Consider the following 19058-nt stretch of genomic DNA (forward strand, 5'->3'; position numbering starts at 1 on the left):
TATTGCTATGAACCTTCCCCTTAGCACTGCTTTTACAGTGTCCCACAGGTTTTGGATTGTTGTATTTTCATTTTCATTCATTTCTATGCATATTTTGATTTCTTTTTTGATTTCTTCAATGATTTGTTCATTATTCAGCAGCGTGTTGTTCAGCCTCCATATGTTGGAATTTTTAATAGTTTTTCTCCTGTAATTGAAATCTAGTCTTACTGCATTGTGGTCAGAAAAGATGCTTGGAATGATTTCAATTTTTTGAATTTACCAAGGCTAGATTTATGGCCCAGGATGTGATCTATCCTGGAAAAGGTTCCGTGTGCACTTGAGAAGGTGAAATTCATTGTTTTGGGGTGAAATGTCCTATAGATATCTATTAGGTCTAACTGGTCTATTATATCATTTAACTTTTGTGTTTCCTTGTTTATTTTTCTGTTTAGTTGATCTATCCATAGGTGTGAGTGAGGTATTAAAGTCTCCCACTATTATTGTGTTATTGTTGATTTCCCCTTTCATACTTGTTAGCATTTGTCTTACATATTGTGGTGCTCCTATGTTGGGTTCGTATATATTTATAATTGTTTATAATTTATAAAAGACATAAAAGGAATCCAAATTGGAAAAGAAGAAGTAAAACTCTCACTGTTTGCAGATGACATGATCCTCTACAGAGAAAACCCTAAAGACTCTACCAGAAAATTACTAGAGCTAATCAATGAATATAGTAAAGTTGCAGGATATAAAATAAATACACAGAAATCCCTTGCATTCCTATACACTAATAATGAGAAAATAGAGAAATTAAGGAAAAAATTCCATTCACCATTGCAACAAAAAGAGTAAAATACTTAGGAATATCTCTACCTAAAGAAACAAAAGACCTATATATAGAAAACTATAAAACTGGTGAAGGAAATCAGAGAGGACACTAATAGATGGAGAAATATACCGTGTTCATGGATTGGAAGAATAAATATTGTGAAAATGAATATATTACCCAAAGTAATTTATAAGTTCAGTGCAATCCCTATCAAGCTACCAACAGTGTTTTTCACAGAGCTAGAACAAATAATTTCACAGTTTGTATGGAAATACAAAAAACCTTGCATAGCCAAAGCAATCTTGAGAAAGAAGAATGGAACTGGGGGAATCAACCTGCCGGACTTCAGGCTCTACTACAAAGCCACAGTCATCAAGACAGTATGGTACTGGCATAAAGACAGAAATATAGATCAATGAAACAAAATTGAAAGCCCAGAGATAAATCCATGCACCTATCGACACCTTATCTTTGACAAGGGAGGCAAGAATATTCAATGGAGAAAAGACAATCTCTTTAACAAGTGGTGCTGGGAAAACTGGTCAACCACTTGTAAAAGAATGAAACTAGAACACTCCCTAACACCATCCATTCCGTTCCGTTCAGTCGCTCAGTCGTGTCCGACTCTATGCGACCCCGTGGACGGTAGCCTACCAGGCTTCTCTGTCCATGGGATTCTCCAGGCAAGAATACTGGAGTGGGTTACCGTTTCCTTCTCCAGGGGATCTTCCCGACCCAGGGATCGAACCCGGGTCTCCCACATTGGAGGCAGACGCTTTAACCTCTGAGCTACCAGGGAAGCCCCCCTAACACCATACACAAAAATAAACTCAAAATGGATTAAAGATCTAAATGTAAGACCAGAAACTATAAAACTCCTAGAGGAGAACATAGGCAAAACACTCTCCAACATAAATCACAGCAGGATCCTCCATGACCCACCTCCCAGAATATTGGAAATAAAAGCAAAAGTAATTGCGACCTAATGAATTAAAATTAAAAGCTTCTGCACAGCAAAGGAAACTGTAAGCAAGGTGAAAAGACAGCCTTCAGAATGGAAGAAAATAATAGCAAATGAAGCAACTGATAAAGGATTAATCTCAAAAATATACAAGCAACTCCTGCAGCTCAATTCCAGAAAAATAAACGACCCAATCAAAAAATGGGCCAAAGAACTAAAGAGACATTTCTCCACAGAAGACATACAGATGGCTAAGAAACACATGAAAAGATGCTCAACATCCCTCATAATCAGAGAAATGCAAATCAAAACCACAATGAGGTACCATTTCACACCAGTCAGAATGGCTGCTATCCAAAAGTCTACATGCAATAAATGCTGGAGAGGGTGTGGAGAAAAGGGAACCCTCTTACACTGTTGGTGGGAATGCAAACTAGTACAATCACTATGGAGAACAGTGTGGAGATTCCTTAAAAAACTGGAAATAGAACTGCCATATGATCCAGCAATCGCACTCCTGGGCATACACACCGAGGAAACCAGAATTGAAAGAGACACATGTACTCCAATGTTCATCGCAGCACTGTTTATAATAGCAAGGACATGGAAGCAACCTAGATGTCCATCTGCAGACGAATGGATAAGAAAGCTGTGGTACATTTACACAATGGAGTATTACTCAGCCATTAAAAAGGATACTTTTGAACCAGTTCTAATAAGGTGGATGAAACTGGAGCCTATTATACAGAGTGAAGTGAGCCAGAAAGAAAAACACCAACACAGTATACTAACGCATATATATGGAATATAGCAAGAGGATAATGATAACCCTGTATATGAGACAGCAAAAGAGACACAGATGTATAGAACAGTCTTTGGGACTCTGTGGGAGAGGGCGAGGGTGGAATGATTTGGGAGAATGGCACTGAAACATGTATATTATCATATGTGAAATGAATCTGATGTGGTTGGGGGATCCCCACCTCAACACTCTGTGGATTCAAGAGGCCGTTCCTTCCAGAAGTGTATAAATTAGCCTGGGATAGAACCTGCACGCTGAATTTACTAATTAAGAAAAGAGAAACCAGAACTATAAAGGTGGGATAGAAATACAAGAAACCATTCTTAAATAATCTTTGAAAACTTTGAACAGAGTTACAGATTTTACCATTTGTTATAAACTGGTATATATAAGTTAACCAGAACCAAAAGAAAATTAGTATTGTGTGAATTCTGAAGCACTTTCAACATGTTGTAGGAATAATGTGGACTTTCTTGAGTTTTACACATTCATAAGTGAATGGTCTGCATCTCGTGCCTTTGTTGGCTTTCTGTGAGCTGTAGTTTCTGGGAAGTGAGCAGCTCTCATTCCTGTAACTCTTGTAATCCAGTCATTTGTGTGCCTCCTTCATGAGGATCCAGTGCGGCTGTGGTGCTGTTATCCCTCTGATAGGAACTCTAACTCGGTGTAAAGCCCCAAAGGTCTGTTACTTATTTTTATTTTGTATTGTACTATATTTCATTTACAGTGTTGTGTTTGTTTCAGGTGTATAGCAAAGTGATACAGTCATATATATATATGAATTAACAAAAGCAGTTCCCGTCTTTTGATGGGGTGCTCATGGTTTATAACATAAATGGCATTATTTTGAGAGAGGGATAACTTAGGTATGGCATTGGGTTTTTTTTACTTTTTGCAGCCTGAGGCAGTTGTAAAATAACTTAATGTAGCTTTTTACAACTGTGTATTTTTTTCTTTTGGTGAAATTTTAACTGTCAATGTTTTTGGCATTGTGCTTTGTACCATTTATTAAATAAAAATTTTAGAAAAAATTAAAAAAAATAAAGAGAAGCTAGGAATAAAAAAAAAAAAAGAAAATATATGATAAAACTTAACTGCAGTTTGGATTACTTTTGCAGTAGAGTTTCAAATACTTTTTTGATGACCACACAACTAACCCGAACATAGTAATGAGCATGCATATTAGTGCTAAATTATGTTTTTCTCTGTGCTTTGAAATGATGCCATATTCCTGTGCCTGCAGTTACCTTTGCACTGGGTATTTCCACTGTCAACAGAGGAAATTATAGTTACCTGAAGCAAACACTGACCTCTGTCCTCTCCAGGATGACTCTTCCAGAAGAGAAGGACTCTGTGGTGATCGTCTCTATCGCAGATGTATGTATGAAAAATAAATAGGTCCCCTCACTCCTGATCTGTAGTCTCTAAACACTGTGGTAATCACAGTGGTAATCTCCTCTTTGTAATCACTGCATCACTTTGAATTTTATCTTAAAATTTAAAAAGCATCTCCTAGATGCCTTTTTTGAATAACAATGTATTTAGTACTTGTTTGATACCACCATCAGTTTAAGAGAAATGAAACAGTTCTATGTGGAGAAATATGATTATATTGTTAAATATGTTACCAGGAGCCCTGTATACTATATGGTACAGAAATTATATTTTAAAAAAGGACATTTAAGTGGGTGCTATAGTAATAAAACCTGCCCAGCCCAAGAAAAGGTTGCTATGTGAATCAAGAGATATTTTGTATTAAGTCACAGTAACTGTTATTAATTTTGGGACTCCTTTCTATGTCTGAAAGATTGTGGATAATTTTTATATACATTATTTATAACCTGCATTGCATTCCCTGTAAAGTAGATATCCAGATGAAAAACCTGGATCTTAAAGAAAGTAAATAGTTTCCCCAGCACTTAATAGAGCAGATTCAAATCTGCATCTCTCTAGTGGCCCAAAGTTTTCTCTCTTGTATCTAATGCCATGTAAAACTGTAGTGTGGTATAAATATTAGCACCATAAAAGGTGTTTCAGAGGGGAGTTTGGCCGAAGATATCAGATTTTAAATATGTCTATCCTTTGAATCAGAAATCTCAAGTCTTGGGAGTTATCCTAAAGAGACAGTCAAGCAAGAATTTTAAAATAATAAAAATGTGATAGTAGACGGTGACTATATGTTTGTAGCACCTAATATAGTACAAAATGTGCCAATATGATTGAGAACAGACTCTGGATCTAGATTGCCAAGGTTCAAATGCCAGCTCCTCCACTTCCTGCCTTGTGAACTTGAGCAAGTTATTTAACTTCTCCATGCTTCATTTTCCTTATTTGTGAAATAGTGATAATATTGCCTATGGTAGGTGGATGTTTTGGCCATTAAATTAGCTAATATGTGGGGAGTATTTACAGTGATGTATGTCACATAGCAAGTGTTCAGTAAGTGACAATTTCAAAGATTTTCAGTGCACTATTGTTTTATAATAGCATATTAGATAACAGCCAAAATAGGTATCAGTAAGAGGGTAAGAACTTTCGTCTACATTGCAATAATTTGTAACCATTGAAAGAATGAATATCCATATTCAGTGATATAGAAGATGTCCGTATCATATTGTTGACTGAAAAAAGTTGTAAAGTATCATGTTTAACATTATATTGTCTATGGAAACTGTGATAGAAAAAAGGAAGCAAGGAAAGAAAGAGGAAAAATAGAATACTTAAAATGATAGAAACATAAAAAAAAGACAATGACCAAATGTCTGAATGACGATCTTCGAAATACTGATGATGGTTATCTCTGGATATTGGGAGTTAAAGGGATCTCTGCTGTCCTTTAAGTTATTTTCTGTGTTGTTTGAATTTTCTATGAAAAACATGTCTTAGAATGCAGAAAAACTCAAAACAAGCCGAAGAAGAATTAATAGGAACATAGAAATAAAAGATTAAATAATCATTCTGTCCAGGTTTAATTTTTTAATATTGAAAGCATTTACATAATCTTCAAAATGTTTTATCACATTCCCATGTGTTACATATTACAATCTTTATTTCTTTATTTTGGCACATCTGCCTAAAATGTTTAGACCAATAATAAAATATCAGGGGACAAATTTTAAAATGAAATATAGAATACGTAAGAGGTATAACTTTAGTAGTATGTTTAACATATGTTTCAGTGGGTAAGAAATAGCTGGTGATTACATTTTTGTCTATCTTAAGAAACTGAAGTACTATAATAGAGTGGTCTGTATCATGGCTGATATTTTTAAGCAAGCAGCCTAACTATATACATTCAAAGTTGCCTTTCAGACTACTCAGATTTGACAGTAGTACAACTATAAGTATTCAAGTATTCTCACAATTTTGTGTTGGGAGTGCTTGTGGGCCCTGAGGCTACATTTTATAAATGCCATAGGTTATGTTAAGAAAAATTCCCTGAAAGTATAAGCCATCAAAAGCTACTTACAAATAAATCTGTCACCTAACGTAGCAGAGTAGATACACACAGTTTGCTGATGGAAGAAATTTGGGAATCAAGCCAACAAATACTGTATAGAAAAATGTGTAATTTTGAAGTAAGCTTCTTGTAGTACAATACTCATAAAACGAAGACACTTTCAAAAAAGGGCAGTTCTTTGAAATAAGCCATTCCATTTTTAGGACAAAACTGTTTTAGATACATAAGTTTTTGTGTACTAATTTCTAATTGCAAATAATGTGTAGTGGTATTTCATATTATGACAAAGGGAGAATAAAGCGTTTTCAGTATTCCAGTCAGCTCTTTTAGATGCGTGAATATTTTAAATTCTTTCATAGAAAGTAAAAACACTAGACATGTTAAGACCTACTAACATTCCACACATAAACTAGATTTACATGTATTAGTAGAACTATGAGGCATGCTTCTTCATTTTAGTAAAATATTTCTCTCATTTTTAGAGTAACGAAAATTATGTAAAATCTGTGGTTGACATGATTACAAAAAAGTAAGTAATGTGTGATAAATTTGAAAATAACTGTTCTTTCATTTTTCTTTCCAATTACATGATTTTATTAGTCTTATTCTATTGAATGAGTGTAACTGTGCAGAAAAAACATCATGTTGTTCTATCCATGCTGTGATGAAATGTAGCTTATAATTTCCCCCCAATTCTGTACATCATCTACCTATTAAAGTCCATATTTGTCATATTATTTTTATAGTATCTATTCTTCATGAAATCCATGGCCTCCAAGAGAAGCCTGCTGGATTATTTTTTAAAGCATTCTTGTGTTCCTTACTGTATGAGGTTACTTTCACAGCTTCTGCTTAGAATCTCCTGCTGCATACAGCCCAGGAGATGCAAGCACATGCTGATGAATCAATATGAAATTTTTTATCAAGCAAGATGCTGTGGAATGGACCCAGCCTTCCAAATCCTGATGCTTAAGTGGGCCATACAACTGGTGAGAAAAAAAAAAAAAGCAAGTCCCAGCAAGGAAGCTAGTGGAATGGGAAGGGCAATGTGAGACCACACTGGGTAGGAAGGATCTAACTCTGAGTTCAGATACCAAGAAGGACTTTCTGGAGAACTTAATAATTGGACTGAGTCCAAGTGTAATTAGACATGTTTCGGGCAGAAAGAAGGAGAAGAGAATGCCTGGCAAATAGAATTGCTCGGGAAGGCAGAAGGGCCAAAGAGGGAGCGTGATACATTTGGGGGAGGGACTCTAAGTACTGATATTTCCTGAATGTAGTAGATGTTTGGAATGAAGGAGGAAAGATTGACGGGAGATAAGGCAGGTCATAATGAGACCATGAAAAGCCTTATGATCGGTGCTATGGCTATGTGGTTATTTGTGCTACAGGCTAGGATTGCCTTCATGCTGAATCTGGCTAACAGACATGTTTGTTTCAGCCAGCAGTGCTTTGCTTTGTTTTGTTTTTCCCTCACCAGATAGCTCTAGCGGATGAAGCCAGCTTATTCTAGTTAAAAGAATTCCAGTCAGTGACTGTGGCATGAATAGAGTTAGCAGCTCACCATTTTGAAACGTAGCCAATTCAGGCATATGATGAAGTGACAGGTGGTGGGGAAGCTTTCAAGGAAGGTGTATCAGGCAGCAGCCCAGTCAGCAGCCAAATGGGAAACTCCTGGTGGTTCAGAGAGAGGAAATAGAGACAATTTCATACAAAAAGGTTGGCCAAGGGACTCCCCTGGTGATCCAGTGGCTAAGACTCCTTGCTCCCAATGCAGGGGGTCCAGGTTCAATCCCTGTTCAAGGAACTGTTAATAGATCCTACATGCTGTGATGTGACTAAGCCCCAGTGCAGCTGAATAAATAAATACAAAAAATAAAATTATAAAATTAGCCAAAAAAGTTTACAAGAGCTGAGAGACGAAAAAGAAGAAAGGAGACAGGAGAAACGTACCGGAAGATGGGGTTGTACCCCGAGGTCTGCGGTTGTGTGCACGGGCTGCTGTGCTGTGCTCAATGCTGGGACACAGGTCTGCGGCTCCTGCCAGTGCTGCCACGTCACTGAGCTCCAGGCCGCTGCTGGAGACTCTCCAGAAACCGGTCATGTGGAGAATATCCTCCTACTGCCTTCCAGTCTCTTTCCTTACTGCCTCCCATAGGACTACCTGGAAGGAGCAGGCAAGGCGTCTTGGAATGGTGGCTTGCAGACCCCCACCCTACGATATCTGGCACAGTGGAAGTGGGGAAATGGGGGCTGAGAACAGATGGATAATTATTAATTGCGGGAAGGGATCAAGTTCCCCTTCCTGACCCTCTAATCGGTGGCAGTGTCACTGCAAGGTACAGAGTCAGACAATTTTGCCTTCTGTTATGATGCAAAGGAAATGCGCCAAGAAATAACTGTAGGGTGTTCTTGGTCACCAACCTCATAACAAAACAAAACGACCTTGAATCTGTCAATGAAAATTCAATTAACAGGTTAAGGAAACAGAATTTTAATAGAGCCAAATTAGGATTAGAACCCTGGAGACTGACTCTCAGAAGCTCTGAGGACTGTTTCTTCCCCCTGGTAGAGGTCAAAGGCATAGTTACGTTTTTGAGACAGAGGATCATACATCAAAATGACAGAGTGATGGGCTGCCTAAAGTTCCCCAAAGATACATAGTCCAGGTAAGCACATACAAAGTGAGCAGTCCAGTTCAGTTCAGTCGCTCAGTTGTGTCCGACTCTTTGCGACCCCATGAATCACAGCACGCCAGGCCTCCCTGTCCATCACCAACTCCCGGAGTTCACTCAAACTCATGTCCATCGAGTCGGTGATGAAAGTGAGCAGTATGTCACTACAAACCTTTACAGAGTTGAGAAAGGATACTAATCTTCTAAGAAATTTACGCCAGAAGAAAGGGGAAAAAGTGGATCTTTATGGATTAGCTGGCACTCCCATCTTTGAGGCGGTCTGGTTAATGTGTATGGAATACAGAAGCACGTGGTACACTGTGGGAGAGGGTTGGGACAAAGAATTTTACGCTAAAATTTTCTTGTCCTGCCTTAAAATATAAATGTTATCTCATCAAATTTAATCAAGCCTATAGAGCTAAGCTCCAGTTCAGAGTATACACAGTGAAAGGTGAAAGTAATCTGGAGCAAAGCCCCGGGTTGTGGGACCTTCTTTAGGACCAGCTGACCCACTTCCTTCAAAATGACAGTTGCATGGGGGAAAAGAAAGAAAGAAAAACTAAAGTGACTGGTCTAGATAATAAGCTTAAAAAAGAAATAACAGATTAGCAATTACAGTGAGAGGATCTTAAGTGGATACTCACTTGAACATCTCATCCTCACCCCCCACCTTTAGACCCTGTACTGAAACTACCAAGGATCTGTGAATATCCACTGAGTATTATGTGATGTTAAGTGATTACTCTTAGTTTTGTGAGGTGTGATATGGTCATGTCATTACATAAATAAATGTCCTTTTACAATTTCACACTGAAGAATTTAAGGGTAAAATATGGTATCTATGATTTGTTTTAAAATTCTTAAGCAAAGATGTGGATTGCATAGATGAACAAGGTAAAAAATTAATGGTTGTTGAAATCAGGTGATTTGGGATTTGCATATTTTGGGTAATTTTCATAATAAAATTTTCAAAAATTAGTCTCTTCTAAATGAGCTTAACTGCTGGGGAGAAAAGTTAAAACTAGCTCGAGGGAGACGTGTTTGGGGAATTTTGAGATGGGAGCAACTTGAGTGTTTTTCTGTGTGCTCAGGTGAAGAGGGAGGAAGCTGATAAAACAAGGACTGCAGGGAATTGGATGCAAGGTAGACATGGAGGTATAGGCAGAACTAAGAAAAAAAAAAAAGATAAGAATGGGTGAAAGAGTAAGACAAAACTAGTTTGGACAAGGAAGGTGAAATGAAACAGGCCCCTCCTTAAAGGTAGGTCTCTCTTTTCTCTGTGTGAGAGGTAAAGATCGTACGTTGAGAATGAGGAGTTAACTGGCAGCATATAAACTTGAGAACAGTATGGAAGGTTTGAAAGAGCTGACGTGTGTAAAAGGAGACAGAGTTGAGCAAGATTAAATAAAACACCACAGATGTCTAGTTTTCCCCAAAGAAGATTTCCCGGGGAAAATGTGTTATACTCAGATCCTTAAAATGTCCTCATATCCCATGCTATCCTCTCAGTTGCTTTATTCTGAATAATAAATCATTGTTCAGAGAAGACACATTATCCTAAAATGACGTTAATCCATGCTCGTTTGATATACTTATAAGCGATGCTCGACAGAATCAGCTAAAAAGAATACACAGGTTTACAGACATTTCCTGTGGATATGACTACATAATCGCAAGCAATTGTTTCATGACTTTTAAACATTGGTCAAAATGTGTAATACTCTCTGACAGCTATAAATGTATAGAAAAATGAAAAATATAGTAAAGCTAATATTCATCTAGTACACTGTAGTTTAAAACGTAGAGACATGAAAAATGCTAAACATCACTAATATCAGAGAAATGCAAATCAAAATCACAATGAAATATCACCTCATGACTGTCAAAATGACTATCATCAAAAAGTCTACAAATAATATTGTTGAAGGATGTAGAGAAAAGGGAATGCCTGTGCACTGTTGGTGGGAATATAAATCCATGCAGCCACTAACTATGGAGAGTCCCTCAAAAACTAAAAGTAGAACTGCTATATGATCCAGCAATTCCATTGCTGGGTATATATCTGAAGAAAACGGAAACACTAATTCTCAGAGAAACATGCATCCCAGTGTTCTAGCTTTGTGTGTATAAGCCAAGATATGGAAGCAGCCTAAGTGCCCATCAAGAGATGAATGGATGGAGAAGATGTGAGATATGTGTATATAATGGAATACTGGGCTTCCCAGGTGGCTCAGGGATAAAGAATACGCCTGCCAATGCAGGAGATGCAGGTTTGAGCCCTGGGTCAGGAAGATCTCTCTGGAGTGGGAAATGGCAACCCACTCCAGTATTCTTGCCTGGAAAATCCCGTAGACAGAGGAGGGTGGTTGAGCTACAGTCCGTGGGGTCACAAACAGTCGGACAAGGCTGAGCACAACACCACAACAAATGGAATATTACTCAGCCATAAAAAAGAATGAAATTCTGCCATTTGCAACAACATGGATGGATTAGAGAGTATTACGCTTAGTGAAATAAGTCAGAGAAAGACAATATCCTGTTACCACTTACATGTAGAATCTAAAAAATAAACATGCACATAACAAAACAGATGCACAGATACAGTGGGGGAAGGCCAGGGGAGGAGCGAGATGGAGCCACAAACAGCTGTGTATAAAATAAATAAGCAACAAGGAAATGCTGTGCAGCACAGGGAAATAGAACCATTATTTTGTAATAATTTTAAATGGAGTATAATCTCTAAAAATGTTGAATCACTGTGTTGTACACCTGAAACTAATATTGTAAACCAACTGCACTTCAATTAAAAAATAAATATATGGAAATCATTGAGAATAAAGTATTTCATTTAGAAAATTTATTACGAGTAGTTGTTTGCCTTTTTCCTGTCCTATAACTTAAAATTCAGAGTGAACATTTTTTTATGCCTTGAAAAATTGTCATATTCCTGAGTTTGGATCAGGCACCTACATTTTATGATTTACATTTTCAGTGTCATAAACATCTTTGAGTTTTCCTTTAATGGGAAGTTTTTTGCCAGAATCATATCCTACTGGATATCCTTTCCACTACAGGCATTTTCCTCATTTATGTCAGGCAAGTTCACCTTGACTAAGCAGTTGTGGCTGCACATCCCAGGTCTCTGGAGAGCCAAGGTGTCAACATTCCCAGGGTCTGTGGTCTTTTAGTTGCATCCAGAGAGTTCCAGCGTTATCACCGTCTGCACTATTAGCCAGTCCCCTCTTTTGGTTATTTTGTTCTGTGTCACGTGGGTTTGTTTATTACTGGGAGACAAGGAGGCAACACAATTGCATGTTTTGCTGGCTATCAGTGACCTGAAAAACAGATGCATGGTGACCAGCTACCAGCAGACTTGGAAAGAAGTGTCGAGATGACGTGCATCTGTTATTGATGTAGTGATTTATGAACTGAGGAGTCGGGAGGTGAAGTTTGTACTTTATACAATTATTCAGCTAATGTTCCATGAAGACTCATATTTGAAAAGTGTTGGGAAAAACGTACATTATTTAATTAAAATGTCGTAACTGAAATTCAAAGCGAGGACTGCCTATTTTGCACCGAATTCAAGTCATGCATATAAACTCTGTCCTGCTTCCATTTTAATAAATAATGCCATGCCTAGATTTAAATCTCATTTAAAGTCACATTATTTTTCTCTTATGGAAAAGCATTTAAAATGCTCTACTTGGTCGTTCATTATTTACCTTGATGGTACAAGATTTATAGTACAGCTTTTTTGAGCAGTATTTTATGCATTTTAATGATGTCCTTGTTGGTCTATAAATGTTAACTTTTTAAAAAAAAGAGTCTAAAAAGTACTTCTTCAAAGAATTGTGGACAAGAGTCACACTTAATCCTTTCTATAACAGTCTGATTTCAGGAGCCACATTGCTGTTTGGTAGGACTCTTATTAAACTAAAATTATGCATTTAAATCTCCTAACGTTCTTGCTCTTTTGCAGTTACTATATTGTGTTAACTAGTCAATTAACTTGCATCTGTTAGAGAGCATATCTGATTGAAAACTTGAAAAATTCAAAGTACTTATAATTTTTATAAGAGGAAATTAATTTTATTTGTATATTGTAATTTTTTACATGTGTCACTGACTTAGAAAAGAAATATTTTAGCTTAAAAAGTATTAGTTTTATGATGTCATTATCAGATACATTGTGAAGTAATTCAGATCAAAATACTATATGGATATACATAAGGAACTTATTTTTAATTGTGTGATTTTGGTAAATCAAATTCAATTATACATCTCCACTTCTCTTTATAGATTCAAAAGGCAGGTGACATCTGGATCCTTAGAAGTCATTTCAATACCTGCTTATTTTTATCCAAACATATCACATGCCGCCCGATCAACTGACAACTCAAAAAAATTAGAGAGGTATGATATATTGAAAAGTAGTATCCTTAAATAACTGGCATCATCTGATAAAATGTTAGACTTGGCATACAGCAGTTAGTATTTGATGCACAGTGGTGTGCTGGAGCCAGCTTCTGTTGGCTGGCACCTAGATTCTATTAATACTCCCAGCTTTTCTATTTGCTGATCATCCAAGGCAGGTAATTTAGCCTTTTTTCCTTAACTTCCTCAACTTTCTAGTATGTATAATAAAATCCACATTACATATATGGGAAAGTCATTGTGAAAATAAAATACAGTCGTGTTTATGAAAGAATTCTAAAAAAAATAAAAAGCTCTATACACATACAAAGGATTGCTATTGTTCGATTATAAATGTGGTATGTATTACAAGAAGTATAATAATTTGGTTCCTCAAAATTCAGTAGAGCAAAAGACATTAAGATTCAGAAAAAGTTCTTATCCAGGAAGCTTATTGGCACTGGCTTCTTTTTTTAAGTAATAAATGATATGTCTGAATCTAGATATCTTTTAAAGATTTTGTTTTGCTTTTAATGACCCACATTTTACTCAGTTTTTAGAGTCAAAGCTGGGAGACATTCTGGATCCTTGTTTCCCTTCTGCCCTTTATGACTCCATCATCATTTCGTTTTTAGATTCTCCCTTTACATTATCCCTCTCATCCCCAGTCCTCCGCCTTGGGCTTAGTTCAGACCATTGGAGATCTATTGGCTTCCCTTAATCCTAGCCTAGCCTTGCCTCCAATTCACTCTCCATATTCTAGCCAGAGGAATCCTTTCTCATATGAGATATCTAAAGTTTCCTGCATGTCATGAAAGATCCTTCCTGAGCAGGTCCCCGCTGATCTCACGATCCTCAACTTCCTTTCTATCTGCTCACAGTGTTCTCAGAGGCGGCATGCTCCTTGACACACCCATGACTTTGCAGTACTGCTCCTCCACAGTAGATGTTCTACTTCCTTCTGCTCCACCCTCCCCATCTTATTATAAGTCTTCATTGTCAATGCCTTTATGTAGTACTTGTCTAATGGCTCTCAGTTTATGATTTTTCTGTCTTTCATGCTAGATCATGAGACCCAGAAGGGCAAGAACCACACTGTGTATTGCTTTCTGGAGCTTCAGGACCTGACCTTGTATCTGTTGTTGTTTAGTCGCTAAGTCATTTCCAACTCTTTGCAACCCCATGGACTATAGCCCACCAAGGTCCTCTGTCCATGGGGTTTTCCTGGCAAGAATACTGGAGTGTTTTGTCATTTCCTCCTCCAAGGGGATCTTCTCGGCCCAGGGATTGAACCTGCATCTCCTGCACTAGCAGGCAGGTTCTTTACCGCTGAGCAACTAGGGAAGCCCAGCCTAGTATGTGGTTTAGCATTAAATTAGTATAATGGTTCTTTATGCTTTTATTTAAACAAGACCTAAGATCAGGAAGAATATTAACTTTATTATATAGATGGTAATTTGCCTAACCAAAACATAAAATAAGTAGATTATGCTTATTCTGGTTTAGCAATGGCAGACAGTATCCATTGAATAAAGTTGGGAAACCTTTTAGTATAACTTTAGTACAAGATATTCAGTTTCGCTTAATGTAGATAGTATTTTCTGTGAGAAAAGTGTAAAAAAAGTTTGTTTTTAATTACTAAGATATGCTTATAAATAAAAATTAAATAAAATGAAAAATGTTAACAAATTTTATTATTTATCTCTAGATGGAGAATCAAACAAGTATTAGATTTTTGTTTTTTGATGCTGTATGCCCAGCCCAAAGCTATGTATTATTTACAGGTAAGACCTTATTTACATACATAATTGAAAGTGGAAGTATTATATCCTCCTCTCCTCCAGTTCCTTCCTTCCTCAATGTGACTCTCCACTTGACTCTGTACTTAAAAAGTGGAAAATATCCATTATATTAAAACGCCAAAAGGAAGCTTAAAGTTGATTCTGTTGCAGTCTTCTTGCTGGGTCACTGTTAACAGAGGAAATTATAATTACATGAAGCAAACTGGAAAAAAAAATCTCAAATTAGCAAAAAAAATAAATTATATTACTTACATTTTTTTCTACTCACAAGTATATTCGATCAAGCACACATATTTTGGGAGCTTATGTTAGACATTATATATATATACACTTATCGTTTCTGTTCTGTGTTGCCCCATTTTATGAGTAACACAGCTCTGCAGTGCCTTATGTGTTTGTGAAATAAATCAACTATATATAATTTGTACCTCCTAAATTCCTGCATGGTGTTAAATAATAATACCACAATTCCCAACAGTAAGTATATACCACACATGAGAGAGTGCACAGTTGTGACAGAAGTTTGCAGAATATCACTGGAGAATGGAGAGGGAATCTGAAAAAGGCCTGAAGCCAGATCTTCTCTTTTTACTGTAAAAAACCGAAATCCCTTTCGATTCCTAGTTAGAGGCAATGTAATAGAAACATGAGATGCAGCCAGTGTACTCATCCCCTTTTGGAAGAACACGATTCTATTTTGTGCCCTGGTGTTGTGCCGGAGGACTTGCGCATCTTCCCAAATCATTTAGGAACCCCTCTTCATCTATAGATTCCACATAATACACATTAAACTTAAAAAGGAAATTCTAAGTTCCTTTCCACCCCACCCCCTCATGGAGATCTATTTCTAGGCTTATTGGCACCATACTTCTAACCAGCTAGGTGGGGCCGAGAGTGCCAGCTCCCTTTTGTCACCTCTTTGCCAAACACAATATTTGGCACTAGAACATGGCACTTATCAACTAAGCATAAAGCCAGTTAGTCTTAACCAAGAAACTAAATAGTTGTGAGAGTGAAAATGAACCCAGACGAATAGACTCTTCTGAAGAGGATTTAGATTGAATGTTGCTGCTGCTGTTGCTGCTGCTAAGTCGCTTCAGTCATGTCCAACTCTGTGCGACCTCATAGACGGCAGTCCACCAGGTTCCGCCATCCCTGGGATTCCCCAGGCAAGAACACTGGAGTGGGTTGCCATTTCCTTCTCCAATGCATGAAAGTGAAAAGTGAAAGTGAAAGTGAAGTCGTGTCCGACTCTTGGCGACCCCATGGACTGCAGCCTACCAGGCTCCTCCGTCCATGGGATTTTCCAGGCAAGAGTACTGGAATGGGGTGCCATTGCCTTCTCCAGATTGAATGTTACTTACTAGCATTTAGGAAATAAACTGATAATCTCTGGTCTCAGAATTAGAAAATGAAAATTGACTAACAGGAAATAACCTCAACATGAACTAAAAATCAATCTACTATATCATAAAATTTTTTTTTTTCAGTGTATTCTATTGTATTTTCAGTTTTCAAGCTAGTTTGTTCCAGGGAAGCTTCAAAGGTACTAACGCCTGTTTGTTTGTTTGTTTTTTTTAAGCTGGAAGATGATATCTTAGCTAACAAGATGTACCTTACAAAAATCACAGATTTTGTACATAGCATCACTTCAAATAATTGGCTTTATATTGAGTTTTCAGTTCTTGGATTTATAGGTAAGCAGTGGATCTATTTTTGTGGGGTCAATTTAGTACATAATAATCTTTAAAAGTTTTTAAGAACTTATCAAAGAGCTTGTTACTCAATGGAAAGGAATGGCATAATTTAGAAGAAAAATTAGATCAAGGATCTGAAAAATTAGATCAAGGATCTGAATTTCAGAAAACGTGATTTTAAACCAAATTTTTTGTAGATAAACAGTATAAATAAGCAAATTGACATATATTCACATATTATAGAAACATAAGGCAGCTACTACTTATTAATGCTAGCTCTGAGTCTGATACATATTAGCACAGTGACTAAGATGTACTTCTATTTTACATAGAGAAATATTGAAACAAAAAATTAAAGTTATAGAGGAAGGAATTTTAACAGGACTATTGTACTCTGAAGTCCTTTCAATTTCTAGTATGCTGAAGCTAACATGCTTAAAAAATGTAAAAACCTATGAATTATACCCAGCACAGAAAAGTTCCTAAAATTGTGCCCATGATGTATTGTTTTTATAATTCTTTTATAGACTTTCCTTTTGCTTCCTTCCATTTTTTCCTTCCATCCTTCTATCCCGTTTTCTTTTATTTAACCCTCACTGCAGGAGGCCACGGAGAAGGCAATGGCAAGCCACTCCAGTACTCTTGCCTAGAAAATCCCATGGATGGAGCCTACCCTGGTAGGCTGCAGTCCATGGGGTCGCTAAGGGTCGGACACGACTGAGCAACTTCACTTTCACTTTCACACATTGGAGAAGGAAATGGCAACCCACTCCAGTGTTCTTGCCTGGAGAATCCCAGGGATGGGGGAGCCTGGTGGGCTTCCGTCTATGGGGTCACACAGAGTCGGACACGACTGAAGTGACTTAGCAGCAGCAGCAGCAACAGGAGGCCAAGTTACCTAACTCGCTTCATATTGCTTTTCATCTTTGTTTACAAGCAGGAGCCCTTTTTTATCCTTCTGTTTAAAGCCCACCCCCCTGCTTCTACCCACTCTCATGATAGGTTTGCACTCAATATATTTCATTCAGAATATACATATAAATACCAGATACCATGCAAAAGATTTGGTGTTCATTGTGTTTGTACTTGTTTAAAAGTTACATAAATGGTGATTTGATAAACATATTTCTGTTCCTTATGTTTTTGTCCACAAAACTAGATAGAGCTATAAAATGCTGTCTATAGGTTGCTTTATGTTCCTTTTCCTTACTGTTGCATAAGTGCTACATAATGATCTATCTGACTTGTCCATTCCCAGAATGGTGGACCTTGACTGCTTCCAGGTGTCTGCTGCCACAACGAAATGGACTGATATATATGTGTCCTGGGATGGGATCACTGGGGTAAACATAGCCAGGTCTCACAAGTGCTGCCAGGTTGCTTTGCAGGTTGACTGTGTAGTGTGTACTCTCATAGGCAGTGCATCTGACTTCCTGCTTCCCCATATACTTGATGACATTTGATTTTATCCATTAAAATTTTTGTTTGCCATGGGGAGGAGAATAAAGCATTTCTCTGGTTGCTAATAAAATCCATCTGTTCTTCTATATCTACCACTTCATATACTGACCACTTTCCACCCCCCAAACTTTCTGTAAAGTGGTGTGGAATCCAATTTTAAAACTCTGAAAAGTTTTTTTTTTTCCTCAGCTTTGATTACAATAAAGAGAAAAATTGTAGGTGACAGTAATACCCGCTGAAAGCTTGGAGAGATAATTTTGTTGGTTTATTACTTTGAGAATTTTAAATTCTTTTTGCTTTTCTCAGAAAAGTCAGGGAGTAAAAGGATAGAGAGTATTCACAAGAGCACATTGAGCAAGAAACACTATGTATATGATACTGGATTCTTATTTAAGCTTAAATCTATAAAGGCTTCATTTTCTTTGTTATCATAATAACAGTTCTGTTTTTCAGTATTTTCTAAAAATATGAGCTTGCTAAATAGAATTTTCAGAATGCTGGCAGCAGAGAAAGAAAACATATTAAATCAACTATTTCTATCTTTAAATCATTTGTTTTGATTACTATATACTTATAGTATATATATATATATATACTATATACTATATATATACTATATACTATATATATACTATATACTATATATATACTATATACTATATATATACTATATACTATATATATACTATATACTTAGGTGCCTAAAATTCAAATACAACCATATACTTGATCAAGTGACCCAAGTCTTAGTGAAAAATGAAATGCCTACATCCTACTATCATATTTTTAGGTGGCTAGATGTGTTTAACACCATTTAAGGTGAAAATTTACTTGAATCTTATCAGTTCAGTTCAGTCGCTCAGTCGTGTCCGACTCTCCGCGACCCCATGAATTACAGCACGCCAGGCCTCCCTGTCCATCACCAACTCCCGGAGTTCACTCAAACTCATGTCCACAGGGTCGGTGATGC

At 37.0% G+C, this 19058-nt stretch overlaps 1 protein-coding gene across 1 annotated transcript in view; it reads left to right on the forward strand.

The window, feature by feature from the left end:
- The window catches only part of MGAT4D (MGAT4 family member D), a 53192-nt gene that overhangs the window by 30185 nt on the left and 3949 nt on the right, over positions 1 to 19058 (forward strand). Inside the window, exons 4-8 of the mRNA XM_088828011.1 lie at positions 3821 to 3954; positions 6520 to 6566; positions 13015 to 13128; positions 14837 to 14912; positions 16513 to 16627. Of these exons, the coding sequence (XP_088684137.1) occupies positions 3821 to 3954; positions 6520 to 6566; positions 13015 to 13128; positions 14837 to 14912; positions 16513 to 16627 (486 nt within the window). The remainder of the gene's footprint in view (positions 1 to 3820; positions 3955 to 6519; positions 6567 to 13014; positions 13129 to 14836; positions 14913 to 16512; positions 16628 to 19058) is intronic.

The sequence above is a fragment of the Moschus berezovskii genome, chromosome 19, assembly GCF_049115385.1.
Source record: "Moschus berezovskii isolate FMDL1 chromosome 19, NW_MosBer_1.0, whole genome shotgun sequence".
Taxonomy (NCBI): domain Eukaryota; kingdom Metazoa; phylum Chordata; class Mammalia; order Artiodactyla; family Moschidae; genus Moschus; species Moschus berezovskii.